The sequence below is a fragment of the Acinonyx jubatus genome, chromosome B4 (genome assembly GCF_027475565.1).
Source record: "Acinonyx jubatus isolate Ajub_Pintada_27869175 chromosome B4, VMU_Ajub_asm_v1.0, whole genome shotgun sequence".
In the NCBI taxonomy this organism is placed as follows: Eukaryota; Metazoa; Chordata; class Mammalia; order Carnivora; family Felidae; genus Acinonyx; species Acinonyx jubatus.
In genome coordinates this window covers 5693531-5715592 of record NC_069387.1, presented here as the reverse complement: position 1 = coordinate 5715592, position 22062 = coordinate 5693531, and the positions used below count along the sequence as shown (strand labels likewise).

The 22062-nt window shown below is 41.2% G+C and overlaps 1 protein-coding gene across 3 annotated transcripts in view; it reads left to right on the top strand.

The window, feature by feature from the left end:
- PRKCQ (protein kinase C theta) overlaps positions 1–22062 on the top strand; it is a 184107-nt gene that overhangs the window by 142271 nt on the left and 19774 nt on the right. For all 3 annotated transcript variants that reach the window (XM_027073364.2, XM_053225230.1, XM_027073365.2), the window contains 3 exons: positions 3151–3242; positions 4773–4835; positions 18677–18815. In XM_027073364.2, the coding sequence (XP_026929165.1) occupies positions 3151–3242; positions 4773–4835; positions 18677–18815 (294 nt within the window). The remainder of the gene's footprint in view (positions 1–3150; positions 3243–4772; positions 4836–18676; positions 18816–22062) is intronic.

The following is a 22062-nucleotide window of genomic DNA, read 5'->3' as shown; positions in this document are numbered from 1 at the left end:
GTATTTGTGAGGGTCTGTTTCTAAACTCTGTTCCATTTGATCTGTCCATTCTTTTGTCAACACCACACTGTCTTGATGACTATAGCTTTGTGGTGAGTCTTGAAGATGGGTAGTTCTGACCTCCAACTTTGTTCTTCCAAAAATTTTTTTGGCTGTTCTGGGTCTTTTGCCTCTGTGTAAACGTTAGAATCAGTTTATAGAGGTCCACAAATAATTCAATAGGATTTTGACCGGGATTTCACTAAACCCATAAGTTGGAAAGAACTGACATCTTGACAATATTATATTCCTATTCATGAACATGGAATCTCTCTCCGTTTATTTAGTTCTTCTGATCTGCTGGGGTCTTTTGATTAGCTTTTAAATTGTTTTCCTAGGACAACAGCTACTAATTATTAAGGGCATGCTGAATGCGAACCCTGAGTCAGTTTTCTACATGTATCATCTCATTTAATACTCATGACAGTCCTCTCGAGACAGGAATATTATCCCTCTGTTTTGCAAATAAAGAAGATAATGCTCAAGGGAGGTTAACTTCTCCATGGTCACAAATAGAAGAAATACGAACTTGGTTCTCAGTAAGGGCAAAGCCCTGGTCTTGACCATTACCCTGAGTCTTGTCCTTCTGGGTTTGGTTCTACCTGAGTCAATCTGGAATCCTTCCAGTGGGCAGGCTTTTCTTCTCGAGAGTGGTGCTTAAGGGTTCCAGGTCGGTGGCAGGTCACCTTCAGCTCAGAGTACTCATTTTTCTGCCATTTATGAAAGTTTGAGTCTGTCATATATGCATGTATGTTTGTATGTACGACTGGGGCTTGGGATTCAAATTTTAAAAGATTTATCCATCCTTCAAAATGTGATCCTTGAAACCCAGACCCCAGGACTGCATGGTTTGTGTGTGTATGTTTATTCCGACTTCATCACCGAGCCATCTCCTTGGGCCCAGTGTAGACCCAAGAGTTCCCTGGACGAATGTCTTCCCAGGACTTCCAAACAGCATCCGTTCAGAACCCCTTAGAAAAAGGCAAGGACACTCAGAGCAGCACCTTCTAGAAGGATAACAGGTTTCCCCACCCTGCCCACCCAAGCTGGACCTCCAGGCATGGACTGCCCTTATTCCCTATAAGCAGCCCACATTTATCTGGTATTCACCCAAACCAAGCACTTCAACTGAAGCAAAATGCCATCATAAATAACCAAAGGCAATCGATTGGCTTTTTTCAGTGCCTCTGGCTTAATATAAAGATGAGAATTAGAAGAGATTGTTTTAAAAGATTTATCATGGAGACATAAGATCTTTTAGTGGGATTAAGTGTGGCATCCAAGATGCTATAAATCTCCATTACTATTTAATTAATAATCACTATGGTAGTGTGGTCTTCTTGGAATGCCCAAGGGAGTAAACAATGACTGTGCCCTGTGGTACCTTAGAGTCTGTGTTTTGCCACACAGGTTCAACCCCCCAACCCTTCATAGCTAGGTACAGACCTGACTTAAACATGAGAACTGATGGGACCACTGTGCCTAGTGTTGTGTAGAAGTTAGGGTTGGCCTTTTGCCTCGAGTCCTAGCTGACAACATATAAATTCCAAATTTTCAAGTTTTATGAGGATTTATAAGCATCCTAACACTTAAGAAGAACCCTTCATCTGAGCACTGTTATAAATGGCCTTTAAGCTTTTATAGCTTTCGTTCTTTTGAGCACATAGGAGATTCCACTACTGTGTACGTACAGACCATTATAGTTTTAGGTAAAAAAAGGTGATTAGAAGTGGTCCACACGGTACTTACAAGAATAAGAGCTAAAGGAAACATGTGCTATTGATGAAGCAGATGTGTGCGGACTGAATAAATGATTAATCTCAAGCTATATTTGAAGTATCAATGTTAAGTTAGCAGATCTATCACTAGAGATTTTGGCCTGTCCATAAGGGAAAGGGCTCCAGTTAAAGATAGAAATCAGTAAATTAGATCAGAGGTCAACTTTAGAAAAAGCGGGACGACACTGATCTTTACCTAAATTATTGAGATATTTAACACAAGGCTTGGTTTCCCCAGTTCTGTGGAGAACTGGCCTCAGTACAAATGGTGGGAAATGTAGGTCACTATCAGACCAGAACACCGTCACTTCATATGCCCCAGGGCCTCGGTTAGTCTCACATGAAAACTCAAAGGTTAATTCTGTTAAAAAATCACCCAAGTGAGGCTTTGGGGTGCAAATTCATGAGCAGACATGCTAAACGTCTTCACACTTTAAGGATGACTAATTCTGTGGCTCATGAGGACTCTCTAGAATTGAGATGCTCAAAGTGTCGTATATATACTTATTGAGGAAGCACTGCCTCACATAGGAGGAGGAGCCCAGGCTCACTGGAATTGTAGCCGCTTCTGATACTCTCACTGCAGTGTTGAAGACCTGTAGACCTGAAGAGGTCTTCAACCTGAAGACCACTCAACATTACTTTTGATGGCGGCCATTCAAGGGGGCCAGCTCTAGTAACATGCATGATGATGTCCTCTGGTGGAAGCAACATGCTAGCTCATCAGCAAGGTCTTGCAACAAGTGAAATCAGGACCGGCAAGAGATAAGGCTACACTTAATTGTCAGCTGAAGGCAGGACTGTGTTTCATCAAATCTGATGGGTGAGGAAGGAATGCACATCCCCACTCCCACCCCTACCACAGGGCCATACCTGGAGAGTATGTTCAGAACTACTTACTAAGTGTTGTGTTGAACGCATGCTTCCAAGCCCTGTGCCTGGAGTCAGAGACCTGATTTGTGTTATCCTTACCATCCTACACACTATCAATTTCCACAGGTATACAATCAGCATTGTATACCGTTAAGGGTCCAACACCATCACTGTTGGGTGGGCAAGTCCGGGTGGACCCTTCCTCATGCTGTGCCCCATCAGCTGCATCATAGCGTGTAAGTATCCCAGCAAACGTTATGCATATGCCTCCCAGATGCCCCAAGCTTCTTCTTGGTGTTCAGAAATGCTGTAGATCAGCTAAATTATCTTGGTCTTTTTATAAGTGATCTCAAGATAGAATTGGTTCCCCTGAAATAATCTAAATCCACTCAGAAAGTAGCGCTTGTTTCCTTATTTTTTTTAAAAGCTGAAATTTGGAATTGTTTTTGTTTTTCCCTAGGAAAACCTCTTTTTTGTGATGGAGTATCTCAATGGAGGAGACTTAATGTACCACATCCAAAGTTGCCACAAGTTTGATCTTTCCAGAGCCACGTAAGAGCCCTCTAAAGGGTTTGGGGTTTTTCCACTGTTCTTGTCAGGTACCGAGCACCTGCGATGCCCATCGATACTTCTCCCTTGTGGCATTTTTCCTGTTTCCTCACTCAGCATGCCACAACCTCAGGTCAGGGTAATGCCCTGGGGACCTATCCAACAAGGCAACTGTTTTCCCCATTTGTGAAGCTTAAATTGGAGTCTGTTTTGTTTCATTTCTCCATGTTTTGAAATCAAGAACTTAGTCTCTTAAGAAACCACTCAGCTCATCAAGCTTCTAATTAATCTAAACCCAGAAGCAAATATTTGCCCTTTGAAAAGAAGCAGTCAAATGAAACACAGATCTTAAAGGTGGTCATGGGGATGAAGCTCTAAGGCCTTTGATGGGAAGCTCAAGGTGAAGGCATAAAACATCTGGCTAAAGGGGGGGGGGGCTGAGAATTAAGAAACCAGAAGAGGTATTTACTCTCTGAGAATAAATCTTCACCTTTTTCGAAACCAGGCAGACCGCATTTGCCAGGTGGAAATGAAGCTGAGTCCCACACAACCCCCTGCCTCTCTTCCTCCCATGGGCCCTGTTTCCTCAGTAATAAAACTGTGACACTCAGGAAAAAAGAAAATTGTGCCACTAGGGCCACTTAAAAATATGGGTACACACTAGCTTCCTTTTCCCGGTGCTCAGTAATCTTTCATTCACCCCTAATGAGCACTTTCGAGTGGTGTAGGCTGAGCTGGGTTGAAAGACGGACGGGCCCCACCAGCTCCCACAGAAACTCTGGCTGAAATGGCTTTTTGTCAAAGCCAGTGGTTCGCACACCACTAAGCTCATCACCTCCAGGAACCATCAGCAACGTGCCCAGAGAGAATTTTATGGGATTTCCGCAGCAGAGAAATCATCAGGCAGTTTTCGTGCTAACGGATTCTCTCCACCCACCTTCCTCACTACCTCTGGAAGGCATGAACGCCATCACAGACACATGCTGTCTGTCGTGCCCTCAATGCCTCCCAGGTGTCTGTCATCACTGCAAATGGAGAGCATATCCCACTCCCATCTTCCATCTGCCTTCCTCTGCCTCTCAGGCTGCATTTCTTGCCCATAAACAAGCCGGGTCTATTTGGAATGACCCTGCACACAGGTCTAAGAGCTCCAAGCAGAGTTTAAAATAAAATGGAAAATTATTTTTCTGTAATACTTATACAATTACATTTAATGTATATGTGTGTTTTATTAGCAAAAAAAAAAGTTTGAGCATTATAGTTTAAAATAGAAGAATAAGTACTAGATGCAGGTAAGACTAACTTAAGGTTAGTTTCATGCTATGTTAAGCTTTGTTTCATGCTATGAGGACTGGGGCTGAACATATAGAACGGACATCTCTCTTTTGTTAGGACTGAACGAAATTATGTGTGTACAGAGTTGTGTGGGTACACCTCAGACAGTACTTGCACAGAGTACCCACTATTTAAAATGGGGATTTTACTTTGTTCCATCAATGCATCCATACTGAACTTTGATTTTCCTTCCCTCAGGTTCTATGCCGCTGAAATCATTCTGGGCCTGCAGTTCCTTCATTCCAAAGGAATTGTGTACAGGTAAATTTTATTCTTTGGAAACACATACAGAGATATCTTGATTCCCTGTCCAGTTAATTTAATCATTCTGCTCTGGTGATGTGAAATGGCCAGTGTGCTTTGTGGCAGGAAGTTGCACGGCCGGGGTGAGGACAGTCAAGTCAGGAACTCCCATCTCAGAAGAAGTAGGGTTCTGCTCTCATTTTGCTCTTTATTCTGGTCCTTCCTTATATAGTTATTCTCCCCACTCACCTCCACTTTTCTCATCTCCTTCCATTACCCTGCTTTCCCTTTGGCATCTTAATCATCGCTTTCTCTTTCTGTCTCTTTCATAGCTCGTTTTTCCTGATTTTTGCTTGGGCCAACTAGAATGCTTGTTGAATGTTCTCTTGGGTGGGGGAAGAGGGGAGCTCTTCCTTGAACACTCATACACACCCGTGGAAACCTACTTGCCTGCACCCGGTAGAAGTGCATAGGAAGCCATGTGTACTCTCTTTCATGAGTGGATGTCCATCCAAAATGTCTCTATCATACACCATCTTTTCACACCCTTCTCAGAGGAAAGCTATTGTACTTTAATCTCCTTACTTCTTTGCTCAAAATATAGTTGACTCTTATTTAACATAGAAATCACCAAAAGCTTGGTTGTCTGGTTTCTGACTCACTGAAGATTAGGGGGGAAAAAATAAAATTAAAAAAAAAAAAAAAAGAGAGCCAGACAGGAGGCTGGCGAAGCTGCTGGAGGCTGGCCCAGTGAGCAAAGTGAGAGGGTCATGTTGAATCCAATATAAAGGGAAGATGCAAGTCAATCAAAAGGCTCTGGGAGAGTGGGATTATGTGCCCTTCTGTGGCAAATGTTCATAACACTGGACCAGAGTCATCAGTAAGGTTCAATGGTAAGAGGGGGTCCGAGATGGCAGCATAGGAAAACCCTAAATGCACCTCCTCCCAGGGACACACAAATCTACTCCAACATATAAAGGAGCAATTCCTCTTGAAGGACTGAGGGCCAACTGGAAAGCTTGTGCTCAACAAAGGATAGAGGCACAGTAATGATGAGATCCCCACCCCCAATATTACCAACTGCAGGGGGAGGGATGGCACTGAAGAGGGCCATGCAGACTTGCCCCTCTGGAGGCAAAGTAGTTTAAGGGACAACTAGACTCTGAATGTCCACCAAATGGTGAGGGAGATGGTAGAACTCTCCTCAATGCCAGAGGTGCTGGCGGGTGCCATTGTTTAAGCTCCCCCTCCACTTTGATAGTGCAGACAGGAGCAGAGTCCAGGCACTGTAGCCAGGCTGCTGCTTCAGTGAGCCCCAGTATGCCAGCCTACACCAGATCCATCCATCCCCCTAAAGGCGGCCCCCCACCCATGCCTGCCACAGCTCCAGCCATCTCCCTAAGGCTGCCCCAGTATGATACACACCAGGGCTCTCCTAGACAGTACCCCCTATGACTCCAGCCATCTAGCCAAGGCAGCACAAATATAAAGTACTCTAGGACACCCCTATCCTTTCCCCACCCTAGTTCCAACCATCCCACCAAGGCAAACTGATGTGGATTGCCCCAGGACCCACCAGCCTATATTCACTTCCTGCCAGGATAGCCCTGGTGCAGAATGCCCCAGGATCCCTTGGTCTATGCCTGCTTCAGCTCCAACCAGCCATCCAAGAAGCCCTCTGCATAGAGCACCCCAATGTGATGCCAGCCAGCCAAAGCTTCCTGGCATATATAGTCTATACAGAGGACATTCCTACACAAAGTCACTCCTTCAAGACTGGGAGAGGTGCCTTTTTCACCTAATTCATATAAATAAACAGAAAAAGTCAAAATAAGGAGGCAGAAGGATATGCTCCAAATTGAAGACAAAACTTCAAAAAAGAACTAAAATAGAGATGGCAATCTACCTGACAAAGAGTTCAAAGTACTAGTCATAAAGATGCCCACTGGACTTCAGAGAAAAGCAGATGAACCCTGTGAGACTTCAACAAACAGAATACAAAAAAAAAGAACAAATCAACTAAAGAATGCAAAAACAAAAATGTCAAATACACTAGAGGGAATCACTACCAGATTAGAGGAGGTAGAAGAACAGATCAGCATCTGGAAAATAGGGTATAAAAAGCACCCAAGCTGAACAGCAAAAACAAAAGAGAATTTTAAAAGTTAGCATAGGTTAAAGGACCTCTGAGACAACATCAAGTATGCTAACATTTATATTAGAAGACAAAGAAGAGAAACAAAGGAGTGAAACTTATTTGATGAAATAATAGCTAAAGAGAAGGAACAGACAACCAGGTTCAGGAAGCACAGACAGTCCCAAACAAGATGAATTCAAGAGGTCCACACCAAAACACATAACAATTAAAATGTACGAAATTAAAGAGGATCTTAAAAGAGGCAAGAGAAAAGCACCTAGTTATGTACAAGTGAAACCCCACAGGGCTATCAGCAGATTTTTGGCACATGCTTTGAAGGTAAGAAGGGAGTGGCATGATATACTCAAAGTGCTGAAAGGAAGAAAACTACAACCGAGAATACTCTACCCAACAAGGTTATCATTCAGATTTGAAGAAGACATAAAGAGTTTCCCAGACAAAAGTTAAAAGAGTTCATCACCACCAAACCAGCCTTACGAAGACGTGTTAAAGGGACTTCTTAAGCAGAAAAGAAAATGCCTTGAAGAAAATTATGAAAGGAAAAAACTTCACTGGTAAAAGTAAACATATAGTAAATCAATCACTTGTAAACCTAGTATGAAGGTTAAAAAGTAAAATCAATTAATGGATTCACAATATAAAAGTGTATGTAAAACAGACCATTACAAATATAAAACATGGAGTGGGGAGGACTAAGAATGCAATGCTTTTAGAATGTGTTGAATTTAAGTGACCATCAACTTACAAGAGACTGCTATATACTTAGGATGGTATTATATAAACTTCATGGAAACCACATTTATATATCTATAATAGATACACACAAAAAAAAGAGAAAAGAATCCAAGCATATCATTAAAAGCCATCAATCACAAGGGAGGAGAGCAAGAGAAGAAGAAAGGAACAGAGAAGAACTACATAAACAACCAGAAAACAATGAACAAAATAGGGATAAGTACATACCTATCTATAATTACTTTAAATGTAAATGGACTAAATGCTCCAGTCAAAAGATACAGATGACTAAATAGATTAAAGAAGACCCAACTATATGTTGCCTGCAAGAGACTCACTTCAGATATAAAAGACACACAGACAGAAAGTAAAGCGATGGAAAAGATAATCCATGCAAACGGAAGCAAAAAATAAACTGTAGCAATATTTATATAAGACAAAATCAACTTTCAAACAAAGTCTGCAACAAGAGACAAAGGAGGGCATAATCATAAAGGGATTGATCCAACAAAAGAGCAATTGTAAATATGCATCCAACATAGAAACAACATATGAAGCAAATATTAACAGACATAAAGGGAGAAATTAACAGTAATTCAATTACAGTAGGGGACTTTAACACCCCACTTAGAGCAACGGGAAGATCATCTAAGCAGAAAAATCAACAAAGCAACAGTGACTTTGAATGACATGCTGAACCAGATGAACATAACAGATATATTCAAAACATTTCATCCTGAAACAGAAGACATTCTTTTCAAGTGCATATGGGACATTTTCCAGGATAGATCATGTGTTAGGCCACAAAACAAGTTTCAATAAATTTAAGAATAACAAAATCATATCAGACATATTTTCCAACCACAGCAGTATAAAACTAGAACTCAGGAGAAAAAAAACTGGATAAAATACAAACACAGAGGCTAAACAACATGCTACAAAATAAATAAATAAATAAATAAATAAATAAGTAGGTAAATGAAATCAAGAGGAAATCCACATTACCTGGAGACACATGAAACTGGAAACACAGTGATTCAAAAATCTTTGAGACACAGGAAACTGTTCTAAGGGAAAATTTATAATTTTTACTTCAAGACAAAAGAAAAGTCTCAAAAAAATCTGAATTTAAACCTAACAGCACAAGAAAAAGAAGAATAAACAAAGCCCAAAGTTATAGAAAGAAAAGGAAATAATAAAGTTTGGAGCAAAAGTAAATGAAATAGAGAAGAAAAAAATATTGAAAAGATCAATGAAACTAAGAGACAGATCTTTGAGAAGATAAACAAAATTGGCAAACTTTTAGCATAGTAATCACAAAAAAAAAAAAGAGGGAGAGGACCCAAATAAAAAATATCAGAAATGAAAAAGAAGTTACAATTGACACCACAGAAATATATAAAGGTTATAAGAGACTACTAAAAAAAAAAAAATCATATGCCAACAAATTGGAACAACCTAGAAGAAGTGGCTAAATTCCTACAAACTTACAGTCTTCCAAAACTGACTCAAGAAGAAACAGAAAATCTGAACAAACTGATTACTAGTAACAAAATTGAATCACTAATCTAAAAACACCCAACAAAGAAAAGTGCAGAACCAGAGGACTTCAAACGTAAATTCTACCAAACATTTAAAGAAGGGTTTAACCCATTTACTTTTAAATTTTTTTACCGTTTATTTATTTTTGAGAGAGAGACAGTATGAGCAGGGATGGGCAGAGAGAGAGGGAGACGCAGAGTCCAAAGCAGGCTCCAGGCTCCAAGCTGCCAGCACAGAGCCCGATGCTGGGCTCAAACTCATGAACTGTGAGATCATGACCTGAACTTAAGTCGGACGCTTAACCGACTGAGCCACCCAGACGCCCCTGGGTTTAACCCATTTAAAGAAGAGTTAATACTATCATTCTCAAGCTATTCCGAAAGAATGAACAAGAAGGAATGCTTCCAAATCCATTCTATGTGGCCAGCATTATCCTGATTCCAAAACCAGACAAAGACTACAAGAAGAAAAATTTACAGGCCAATATCCCTGATGAACATAGATCAAAAGTCCTCAACTAATTATTACCAATCAATTTTGACAATGCATTAAAAGGATCATTCACCATGATCAAGTAGGATTTATTCCAAGGACACAAGAATAGCTAAATAGCTGCTCATCAATGTGATACTCCACATTAACAAAATGAAAAATAAAAATCATATCATCTTGGGGCACGTGGGTGGCTCAGTTGGTTACACATCCGACTTCAACTCAGGTCATGATCTCATGTCTCGTGGGTTCAAGCCCTGCTTCGGGCTCTGTGCTGACAGCTCAGAGCCTGGAGCCTGCTTCGGATTCTGTGTCTCCCTCTCTCTGCCCCTCCCCCGCTTGTGCTCTGTCTCTCAAAAATGAATAAAAGTTAAAAAAATTGTTTTTAAATTCTATCATCTCAATAAATGTAGCAAAAGCATTTGAGTAAATTCAGTAGCCCTTCATGATAAAAACTCTCAACATGGATTTAGAGGGAACACACATCAACATAATAGAGGCCATATATGACAAACTCACAGCTAACATCATACTTAATGGTGAAAAACTGAGAGCCTTTCTTTGGAAATCAGGAACAGGACATGATGTCCACTCATGCCACTTTTATGCAACATAGTACTGGCAGTCCCAGCCATAGCAATCAGGGAAAACAAAAAGACATCCATATTGGTAAGAAATAATTAAAATGGTCATTCTTTGTACTTGACATGATAGTATATATAGAAAACCTTGAAGACTCCAGAAAAAAAAAAAAAAACTATTAGAATAAGTATAAATTCAGTAAAGTTGCAGGATACAAAATATACAGAATCTGCTGTATTTCTGTATACTAAACTATCAGAGAAACCAAGAAAACAATCCCATCTGCAATCACATCAAAAAGAATAAAATACTTAGGAAAAAACGTACCTAAGGGTGTGAAAGACATGTACACTGAAAACTAACATACTGATGAAAAATTGAAGACAACACAAATAAAAGGAAAGATATTTGATACTCATGTTTTGGAAGAATACTGTTAAAATGCCCATATTGCACAAAGATCTGTAGATTTGGTGCAATCCCTATCAAAATTCCAATGACATTTTTCACCAAACTAGAACAAAAAATTCCAAAATCTGTATGGAACCACAAAAGACCCCGAATGGCCAAAACATTCTTGAGAAAGAAAAAGTTGGATATATCAAGTTTCCTGATTTCAAACTCTACTACAAAGCTATAGTAATCAAAACAGTATGGCATTAGCACAAAAGCAGACACACAGATCAGTGGAGTAGGATAGAGAGCACAGAAATAAGCCCATGCATGTATGGCCAATTAACCTATGACAAAGAAAGCAAGAACATAGGACAGTCTCTTCAATAACTGGTGTTAGGATCAATAGCTACATGCAAAAGAATGAAATTGGACCACTTTCTTACACCATACACAAAAATAAACTAAAAAATGGATTACATACTTGAGTTTAATACCAGAAACTGTAAGTCTCCTAGACAAAAATATAGGAAGTAATAAGGCTCATTGACCCCAGTCTTAACGATTTTTTAGATCTGACTCCAAAGGCAGGGGAAATAAAAGTAAAAAGAAACTTTTGGGACTATATCAAACTAGGAAGCTTTTTCACAGCGAGGAAACCATACCAAACCAAACAAAAACTTTTTGTGTTGTCTTCAATTTCTTTCATCAGAATGGATTACTGAATGGAAGAAGATATTTACAAATAATATATGCAATAAGGGGTTACTATCCAAAATACATAAAGAACTCATACAACACCAAACATATAGTCTGATTAAAAATGCATAGAGGACATGAATATGCATTTTTACAAAGAACATATGGCCAGGAGACACACAAAATGGTGCTCAGCACCACTAATCATCAGGGAAACATAAATCTAAACCACAATGAAATATCACCTCACACCTGTCAGAATGGCTAGAATCAAAAAGAAAAAAATAACAAGTGTAGGCAAGGATATGAATAAAAGGGAACCCTTATTCACTGTTGGTGGGAATGTAAATTGACGCAGTCACTATGGAAAACAGTAGGAAAGTTCCTAAAATAATTAAAAATATAAATACCTTATCACCCAGTATTACTACTTTAGTATTTACCCAAAGAAAACAAAGGCACTAATTTGAGAAGTCATATGCATTAATGTGTTTATTGCAGCATTATTCACAGTAGTCAAGCTATGGAAGCAACCCAGGTGTCCATCAAAAGATGAATGGATACAAAAGGTGTGGTGCATATATCTATATATATATACACATATATACATATATACGTATACATATGTGTATACACACATATATACATACACACACACACACACACACACAAAATGTAATTATTACTCAGCCATAAAAAAGAATGAAATCTTGCCATTCACAACATGAATGGATCCAGAGGGTATTACACTAAGTGAAGTCAGACATAAGACAAATAGCATATGATTTCACTTATATGTGGAATCTAAAAAACAAAACAGAAAAAGACTCATACACAGAAGCAGATTCTTAAATACTGAGAACAGACTGCTGGTTGCCAGAGGACAGGACAGTGAAAGGATAGGAGAAATAGAGAGTAAGAGGTACAAACTTCCAGTTGTAAAGTAAATAAGTCATGGGGATGAAAAGTACAGCACAGGGAATAATATCGTGATAGTGTTGTATGTGACAGGTCGTGACTACGCTGTGGAGAGCACAGCATAAAGTATACAATTGTTGAATCACTGTGTTGTACACCTGAATACAATATTAAAAGAAAGGTTAAATGGTGTCCCACACTGAGTGTTGACGACAGCAAACTGTGTATAATACAGGCCAGAAGCATCCCATCAGAGATGGTCAATACTGAGCAGCTTACAGGGTTGGCTGAAAATTCACTTCGGGAAACCTCTCCATTCCCAGAGGGCACAGTCAAGGGAAAGTTGCCATACTTAGAGCCACAGAACACAACTTTAGGGAAGGCTTGGAAGTCATCTTAAGCAGTCTCTTTGGCAACCTTTGGATACAATGGGCTTTGGGGTGGGGGGTGTCCATCTACAAAATAATGTATTAAACAACTGTTTTATACAATTCCTTAATCTCCAAGAAAATGAAAAATACCCATCAGAACATTGAAAACCCTGCTCAGAATCTATGGTTTGTTTTTTCTCTGTTATCTGTAATGCCTGCAATATATATAAAATACATATCACTGGGGAACTCAGTAGCTTGTATAGGATGGATGGAAGGGAGAGAAAAGATTTGTGAGAGAGAGAGAGAGAGAGAGAGAGAGATCAGAGCTCAAAGGAACCTCGTGAGAGAAAAGCCCACATGCCCCAGTATAGTCTGTCTCTCCATAGCACAATGCTTTTTTTCTAGCATTTCGTCTTGTTAGTTGACAGAACGGAAAGGACCAACAGGGTCCTTAATGGTCTTTAATATCACAAATTGTACCCAGTAGAGGGCTCTTACTACATCCCTTAATGGGAACTCATGATTTCTATGGCTTTTTATGCACCAATAAGAAAGAATATTGGGTTTATTTAGTAGTGTATTTGCTGAAGTTCTCGAGAATCCTTGAAAGACACCATCAAATAATTCAAGCTAAGGAGAAGTCATCTAGTAAGTACTGGAGAATGGGACTGTCTTGCATTAAAAACCATTCAATTCCCCATTTGTAACTTTACTGACCTGAACTGCCCATTTGGCAACCGAATTAACAAGGGGATTCTATTAATTTCCTTCTTCTAACCACTTGGGATTATGATTTCTGGGTTTGTTCACACACACACACACACACACACACACACACACACATACATATACCATAGAAATTACCACAAACTTGATGGCTTAAACCAACAGGAGTTTATTCTCTCATAGTTCAGGGGTCAGAGGTCCAAAGTCAAGGTGCCAGCAGGGTTAGCCTATTTCCCAAGGCTCTCAAGCAGAATGCTTCCTTGCCCCTTCCAGCATCTCATAGCTCCAGGTGCTCCTTGGCTTTGGGGGGCATCCCTCCTGTCTGCCTCTGTGTTCACATGACCTTTTCTTCTCTGTGCACCTCTTTTGTCTTCCCTGTATGTCTCTTAGGAGGACACTTGACCCCCTGGAAAATCCAAGATGATCTCATTCCAAGATCCTTAATTTAGTCACATCTACAAAGACCCTTCTCCCAAAGAAGGTCTCATCCACAAGGTTCTAGGGGTTAGAATATGAACTTATCTTTTGGGGGCCACCATTCAATGCCCTACAGCTGGTGATGTAGACAGACTGACCCCTGAATGTACGGTTCTTCATTAAGCATTGCTGTGTACACAAAAGCTACCAAAGTCTCAATTCCTGGGTACCTAATGATGACACTTTCTGAGTTTTTATTGTGCATTTTTTTGGAGATAAAGTAGAAGTGCATGACAAGACATAGGCACCACACTCTAACAAAAACAGTCCCAGTGAGTAAGATTCTAATTAAAGGTGTCAATAGGAAAGAAAATGGTAGCCTCAGAAGTGGGAGAGGGTTTGCCAAAAAAATAAATTCCTATCAGAAAGAGTTTTGTTTTTTTTTAGAGGAGGAGAAAGCCTTTACAAATGGAAGAAGTGATTCCAGAAAAGGCACAGAAGCAGAAGGTCAAGGAGTAAACATTAGACAAATGGGTCCAGCCTTATTGGAAAGGCTTTTGCTAAGCAGCCACAAGAAATGAGGCCAAGTGATGTAGAGAAACAGGTGCCAACATCATTTACCACCTGCTGGTGTTATAAAAGTAGTGACATCTTAAAAGATGCCTCAGCCCTGGTTTGGGTTAAATGTAAAAAACAAGCAGCTGGAAAATACCCAGACATGGAAAGAGAAGAATCTAGAATCTCTGATCTTAGAACTATTAGAACTGAAAGGTTATCTGAGGATAGCTGAGCAGTGACAGCACTGGCCCAACCCGTGTTTTTGAAGCCATTTACAAATGCTTTCACATGGGTTACCTCATTCTATGCTAACAAAGGTCCTGTGGGATAAAGAAGGCAGGCACCACTGTACCCCTTTTACAGATAAGCCACTGGAGGCTCAGAGGGGATGTAGCTTGGCTGAGCCACTTAGCAATAAAGCTGGGATTTGAAATACAGTTCTTCTGACACCCACCCTCTGCCTCTTGCAAATGGAAAAGCTTTGCTTATGTTGACCACACAACTGAATGAAAGGCTTCCACTGAATTCTATTATACCTGACGCACTGCCCCTGGGGCACACAGGTGCTTACCAGAGCCACGCCAGCTGATCTGGACTCCAAAGTTCCTTTCTGGGTGCCCTGGTATCCTATAAGGCGTATGTGAGGAGTAATTAGCTGACATACCTGTGAACACTCTGGCCATTGGATTCTGTGGCAGGTTCAGTTATCCCTCCTCTGCCTCCACTCCTTACCCTCATGGAGGTCTGGCTCTGCGTTTAGACTTTTCCCATTCTGACTTAATCTCTCAAACCATCAATGACCTTTTCTCTCCCAACCCCTAACACTTGGTTCACCTTAGAGGGTGGAATGAAAATCAAACATGATGCTCATTTTCCTAGCCTGAGGCTCAGAGAACACTTATTTTTAGGACTGATTAAAATTCACCCTGAGTCACTGAAGACTCTGGCTCTCAGCAGGACCAATTCGATGAGAAAGACTGGGTCAGCTTGGTTTATGAGGATGTAGGAGAGAAGGCCTTGGTTTGCATCCAAACCAAGTTGGTTTACCCCACCTGTGAGCTGGGATAAATTGTGTAACCCTTAAGAGCCTGTTCTTTCAATCAGAAAAATATGAATAAAGATAGTAATTCCATATCAAAGGGCTGCTATGAGAATCAGATGATGAAGTGCATGTGAGAGCAAGAAAATCCAATGCAAGTATTACACACAATCTTCATCATCCTTATAATTTGCATATAGCACTGCAGCTAGATGTCTGGTTCCCTAGTGATGACCTCCAAACCATCCTTCAGCCAAATTTCTAGGAACCTGTGTATGTGGCTATAAATGATGCAAATAGGTTTCATGTAGCAGAAACCCAAAATGATACCAATATTGCATAGAGTGTGGATTAGAAAATGAATCTGCAACTGTAAGCATTAGGAGTAAAATATGATCCAGACCTGGATTTATTGGAATTCATAAGTCACAGTGAAAGTGTACTTCATTAAAATAACGAACAGCAAGGCAGAAGACCTAAGGAAAGACAGACATATTAGACAGACATATTCATCCTGATAATGAAAGTTATGACAGCATTTGAGTTAGGAGAGAGAAGCAGAACCGACATGGATATGAACATGAGATACCTATTCACATGTCCTGGAGATACCCTGGCCACCCAGTCAGACAGGAACGGTCTATGATGCCCTGGTCATGGAGATTATGAGCCAAGCTGGCCCAGATGGAAGAGGTCAATTCTGGGGACATCTGCTAATAGTGTCACTCCACCAAAACACAGCTGCAGCCCATGCTCACTCTCTCTGGCTGCTTTGCTCCAGCAGAAGGTGGAGAGAGCAATGGAAGGGAACAGTTCCTCAGGAGTTAACTGCAACGGATAATGCCTGGTGGGTGAGCCAGTCCCTGGTGGGTGATGGTTCCTTCAGCAAACATTTATTGAATGCTCTTTACATGCTCGCCTCCTGCCAAGGCTGTCACAGTATAGCACACAATACACATTTCTACCCTCCTGAACCTCACAGTTTAGCAAGAGGCACAGCAAATCATGATGGGAACTTTAGGCTGATATGAATATTGATGACAAGCAATAAAAGATCACCCACAGTTTGGCTTAAGCGAAATCTCAGCCTCCTTGAGAAACTGGAACTAAGAAGGCAGACCCATCGGAGCCCAAAGGTACCTCTCTCATCACTGTGTCTCTTTGGGTTTACATAGCCTCTGTCTCTGCTCTTGGCCAAGCCCCTTCAGCTTTCTCCTTTACTAAGGCCATGCTAGAGGACATCCGTCAGCAGTCCTGATTACCCGTCACCCACCGAGACAGATTAGGGCCGCCTTCCCACAATCCCAACCTCCCCGAAGAGAAAACCTGAATCATCCAGTTGAGTCCAGTCACCTGAACTGAAGGAGACAGGGCTATTTGCAAGGCCCTTTGGGAGCAGAGTCTTTGAGAAGGGAATTTTAAGCCAATTCTCTAACTGGAGGTGCAGAAAAGAGTAAGCACAATAGCTGTTCCTATTCTCTCCCAAGTCACCTTCGCTAAGAAGGAAGACCATGGTGGCCATCACCGACCACACATCCTAGATGTAGGTTTCAGAAAGTTCAGAAATTCGTGGGCAGAGGACATAAAGAAAAAGAAAACTGGGTATTCTATAACAAACTAGAAAAAAAATTGAGTCATTGATGTCAAATGTTAGCATGTGGATGATCTTTTTAAAGTTTAATTTTGAAAAAGAGACAGAGAGAGTGAGAGGGGGAGAGGCAGAGAGCGAGGGGGAGAGAGAGAATCCCAAGCAGGCTATGTACTGTCAGCACAGAGCCCAACGTGGGACTCGAACTCATGAACCGTGAGGTTGTGACCTGAGCCAAAACCAAGAGTCGGACGCTTAACCCACTGAGCCACCCAGGCACCCCACACTTGGATGATCTTTAAAAACATCAATTTCACAGGTACAGAATGAGAAGAAATGGGTATGATGGCAATTTGTATAGGAAAAGAAAAGATACCTGGAGGTTTTAGTTTATAGTAAGTTCACGGTTACCCGCTACTGTGACCAAGTATCAGAACCTAACAGGGCAGTGGCTGGGCCATAGCGGGGATGGGCAAGGGCGTCACAACAGAAGCCAGCAGTACCCCTGACATCTGCACCAACACATTTATACATCTGGAGGACTTAACTCAGTGAAGGAAAAACAAGACAAAAGTTGAGGTCACTTTTCAAATACTCAGAGTTATCATGGGTAAGAATATAAAGTGTTCTATGTATAATCACAAGGAGGCAAATCACAATTTGGCTTTTTTTAATCTTATCAGCCACATTACCCTAAAAATGGAAGGGTACTTTACAAGGATATTGGTTCTCCAAGAAAAGAGGAATTTATTGACATGGTTTCTGGCATCAGATGGGTTCTAGTTCTAGAATTATTCTTAGTCAAGAGAAGCCTTCTTCAATTAGTCTTGGAATTAGATGCAGTATAATTTATCCATGAAGAAACAGATATACTTGGAAAATCACATAAAGTGAGTTTTTCAGGCCTTTCTTCCCTCGTCATGAAAGTAAGGTGCTCAGATAAAGAGCCTCAGGTCTGTATCTTACCTTTGTGATCATACTGAACTGCACCCCTTGGTAAATCAGACAGAGGAATCAGCAGCAACCAATAATTCCCTTGAAGAGTCAGTGCTATCTCTACTGCTATCTTGTACACAAGCAGGCAGGTGTATGTGTTGTGTGGTATTAAATACCACCTTTATGGCACATTCCCAACTACGAACCCCTAAAGACATTTATTTCACAACTAGCTGTCCTTTATATCCCAATATTGTTTCTCGAAGGCCCCTTAAAACTGAAGGATGCTACACTGGAGAGACTCCCCATCACCTACCCATTACATTAGCCATTCCACCACCCATGCAGCCATCCACACATAGCTCCAGAGATGCACCAAGTGCTTTACTGGGCATGGGTGGGGGGACCAAAGTCTGTCAGAGCCAGTCCCAAGAAGACTGGCCTGGGCCAAGAAGGACTATTGGTGAAGTCCCAGAGCACGAGATGCTTGTCAAGGAGGAAAGACCTAGGAGACGGCAATGAGCCCGTGGGCAGAGCTGGAGACTGAAGAACAGGGCTGAAAGGGAGAGGAGGACCAGCAAGCATGTTCCCCTGATGACCTCAGGCTGCGATGTGACAAGTGACTGCTCCTCACGTGGCAATTCTATTTTAACAAAAAATGTATGTATCACCATGAGATGTTGCTTTGCTTGTGTTTTCCAGAGATCTGAAGCTTGATAATATCCTGTTAGACAAAGATGGACACATCAAAATAGCAGACTTTGGAATGTGCAAGGAGAACATGTTAGGAGATGCCAAGACAAACACTTTCTGCGGGACCCCGGACTACATTGCCCCGGAGGTACGGATGTGCTGTGGGAAGGGAGCGCGTGGGCGCCTGCCCAGCTCTACACATCCCTGGCCAAGTGCCACTGCTTCTTCCTGTCCCAAAAAATCAGAAGAGTTAAAGTAGTTTGTTTCAGTATTTGTATCTGTTTTTCTTAGTATTTCATGAATGCAGCCGCACACGGGGACTGTGTTATTATTGAATGGCAGAGGGGCGGGGGGGGGGGGGTGGTCTCCCATTCAACATGTCCTCCTCAGCTAGGACTCCTCCCCACCACAGACTCAAACTGTATTCACTCCACTTAGACCAAACAGAGGAAATGATGGGGAAGAACCAGGTGGACACTGAACAGGCTCAGAAGTATCCACCTGAATAAGTCAAGTGGTTTCATCTTGGGACCAGAAAAACCTGAACTGTGGTTTCCAAGCTGCCATTGTGTGACCTTGAAGAGATTGCTAGAGTCTAGTGACCCGCAACCCCTCTTCTGTCAAATGAGATATTTATGTCCCAATTAAGTCCCCATGTTATTGTAAGTCTAAAATGGGTGAGCCTATGGAAGTTTAAAAAAAAAAAAAGAGAGAGAGGTATAGTGCTCATATTCTGAGCCCTTAGAAGAATGGCATTTGCTCAGAAGGCATTCATCATTCCTACTCTACCCATGTGCCCCCCTTGTTATGGAGTCCTCCCCAGCTGCCCACCTGAGGGAGGTTGGACACCCCCTTACCACCTGGACCTTCTTCATTGCTTTTTATCTCAATCTCCATGCACCAGTGGATAATTGCTCTAAAGTCAAGCTATCCACTTTTTTAAATCTCTGTACTATGGGGCACCTGGATGGCTCACTTAAGTGTCTGACTTTGGCTCAGGTCATGATCTCACCATCTCCGGGTTTGAGCCCCATTTTGGGCTCTGTGCTGACAGCTCGAAGCCTGGAGCCTGCTTCAGATTCTGTGTCTCCCTCTCCCTCTGCCCCTCCCCTACTTGTGCTCTCTCTCAAAAATAAACATTAAAAAATTTTTAAAAATTAAAATAAAATCTCTGTACTAGTTTGAAATCATTATAGATTCACAAGAAGTTGCAAAAATAGTACAGAAGTGTCACCGATATATATCCTCCACCCATTTCCCCCAGTGGCTACATCTCCTATAATTATGGCACGATACCAAAATCAGGGAATGGATATTGGTACAATGTGTGTCCAGTTCTGTGCCATGTGATCTCATGTGTAGATTCACTTCTCGTAGATTCTTATTCACTTTTATATCCAATGACTGAGCACAGGGATTGGTGCATTAAGTTACTAATACAACTTCCCCTCAGGTGGGAAGAATGAATGAATGACTATTAATAAATTCATAAAGGGGGATGGTGGTTTGATAGGGATGGACTTCTGATTTCCCGGGTCAAAAATTAGCACGTCTGTCATCAAGAGTGTAACTGTGGTGCCCTGAGTTTAAGAAATATGTGGCTTTGTCCTGTGCTTATTTGGTATTTAATTTTGACTGAACCTTGTTTTTTTTTTCAATATATGAAATTTATTGTCAAATTGGTTTCCATACAACACCCAGTGCTCATCCCAAATGGTGCCCTCCTCAATAGCCATCACCCACCTCCCCTCCTTCCCACCCCCCATCAACCCTCAGTTTGTTCTCAGTTTTTAAGAGTCTCTTATGCTTTGGCTCTCTCCCACTCTAACCTTTTTTTTTCCTTCCTCTCCCCCATGGGTTTCTGTTAAGTTTCTCAGGATCCACATAAGAGTGAAAACATATGGTATCTGTCTTTCTCTGTATGGATTATTTCACTTAGCATCACACTCTCCAGTTCCATCCACGTTGCTACAAAGGGCCATATTTCGTTCTTTCTCATTGCCATGTAGTACTCCATTGTGTATATAAACCACAATTTCTTTATCCATTCATCAGTTGATGGACATTTAGGCTTTTTCCACAATTTGGCTATTGTTGAGAGTGCTGCTATAAACATTGGGGTACAAGTGCCCCTATGCATCAGTACTCCTGTATCCCTTGGGTAAATTCCTAGCAGTGCTACTGCTGGGTCATAGGGTAGGTCTATTTTTAATTTTTTGAGGAACCTCCACACTGTTTTCCAGAGTGGCTGCACCAATTTGCATTCCCACCAACAGTGCGAGAGGGTTCCCGTTTCTCCACATCCTCTCCAGCATCTATAGTCTCCTGATTTGTTCATTTTGGCCACTCTAACTGGCGTGAGGTGATATCTGAGTGTGGTTTTGATTTGTATTTCCCTGATGAGGAGTGACGTTGAGCATCTTTTCATGTGCCTGTTGGCCATCTGGATGTCTTCTTTAGAGAAGTGTCTATTCATGTTTTCTGCCCATTTCTTCACTGGGTTATTTGTTTTTCGGGTGTGGAGTTTGGGGAGCTCTTTATAGATTTTGGATACTAGCCCTTTGTCCGATATGTCATTTGCAAATATCTTTTCCCATCCCATTGGTTGCCTTTTACTTTTGTTGGTTGTTTCCTTTGCTGTGCAGAAGCTTTTTACCTTCATAAGGTCCCAGTAGTTCATTTTTGCTTTTAATTCCCTTGCCTTTGGGGATGTGTCAAGTAAGAAATTGCTACGACTGAGGTCAGAGAGGTCTTTTCCTGCTTTCTCCTCTAGGGTTTTGATGGTTTCCTGTCTCACATTCAGGTCCTTTATCCATTTTGAGTTTATTTTTGTGAATGGTGTGAGAAAGTGGTCTAGTTTCAACCTTCTGCATGTTGCTGTCCAGTTCTCCCAGCACCATTTGCTAAAGAGACTGTCTTTTTTCCATTGGATGTTCTTTCCTGCTTTGTCAAAGATTAGTTGGCCATACGTTTGTGGGTCTAGTTCTGGGGTTCCTATTCTATTCCATTGGTCTATGTGTCTGTTTTTGGGCCAATATCATGCTGTCTTGATGATGACAGCTTTGTAGTAGAGGCTAAAGTCTGGGATTATGATGCCTCCTGCTTTGGTCTTCTTCAAAATTACTTTGGCTATCCGGGGCCTTTTGTGGTTCCATATGAATTTTAGGATTGCTTGTTCTAGCTTCGAGAGGAATGCCGGTGCAATTTTGATTGGGATTGCATTGAACGTGTAGATAGCTTTGGGTAGTATTGACATTTTGACTATTTATTCTTCCAATTCATGAGCAGGGAATGTTTTTCCATTTCTTTATATCTTCTTCAATTTCCTTCATAAGCTTTCTATAGTTTTGAGCATACAGATCTTTTACATCTTTGGTTAGATTTATTCCTAGGTA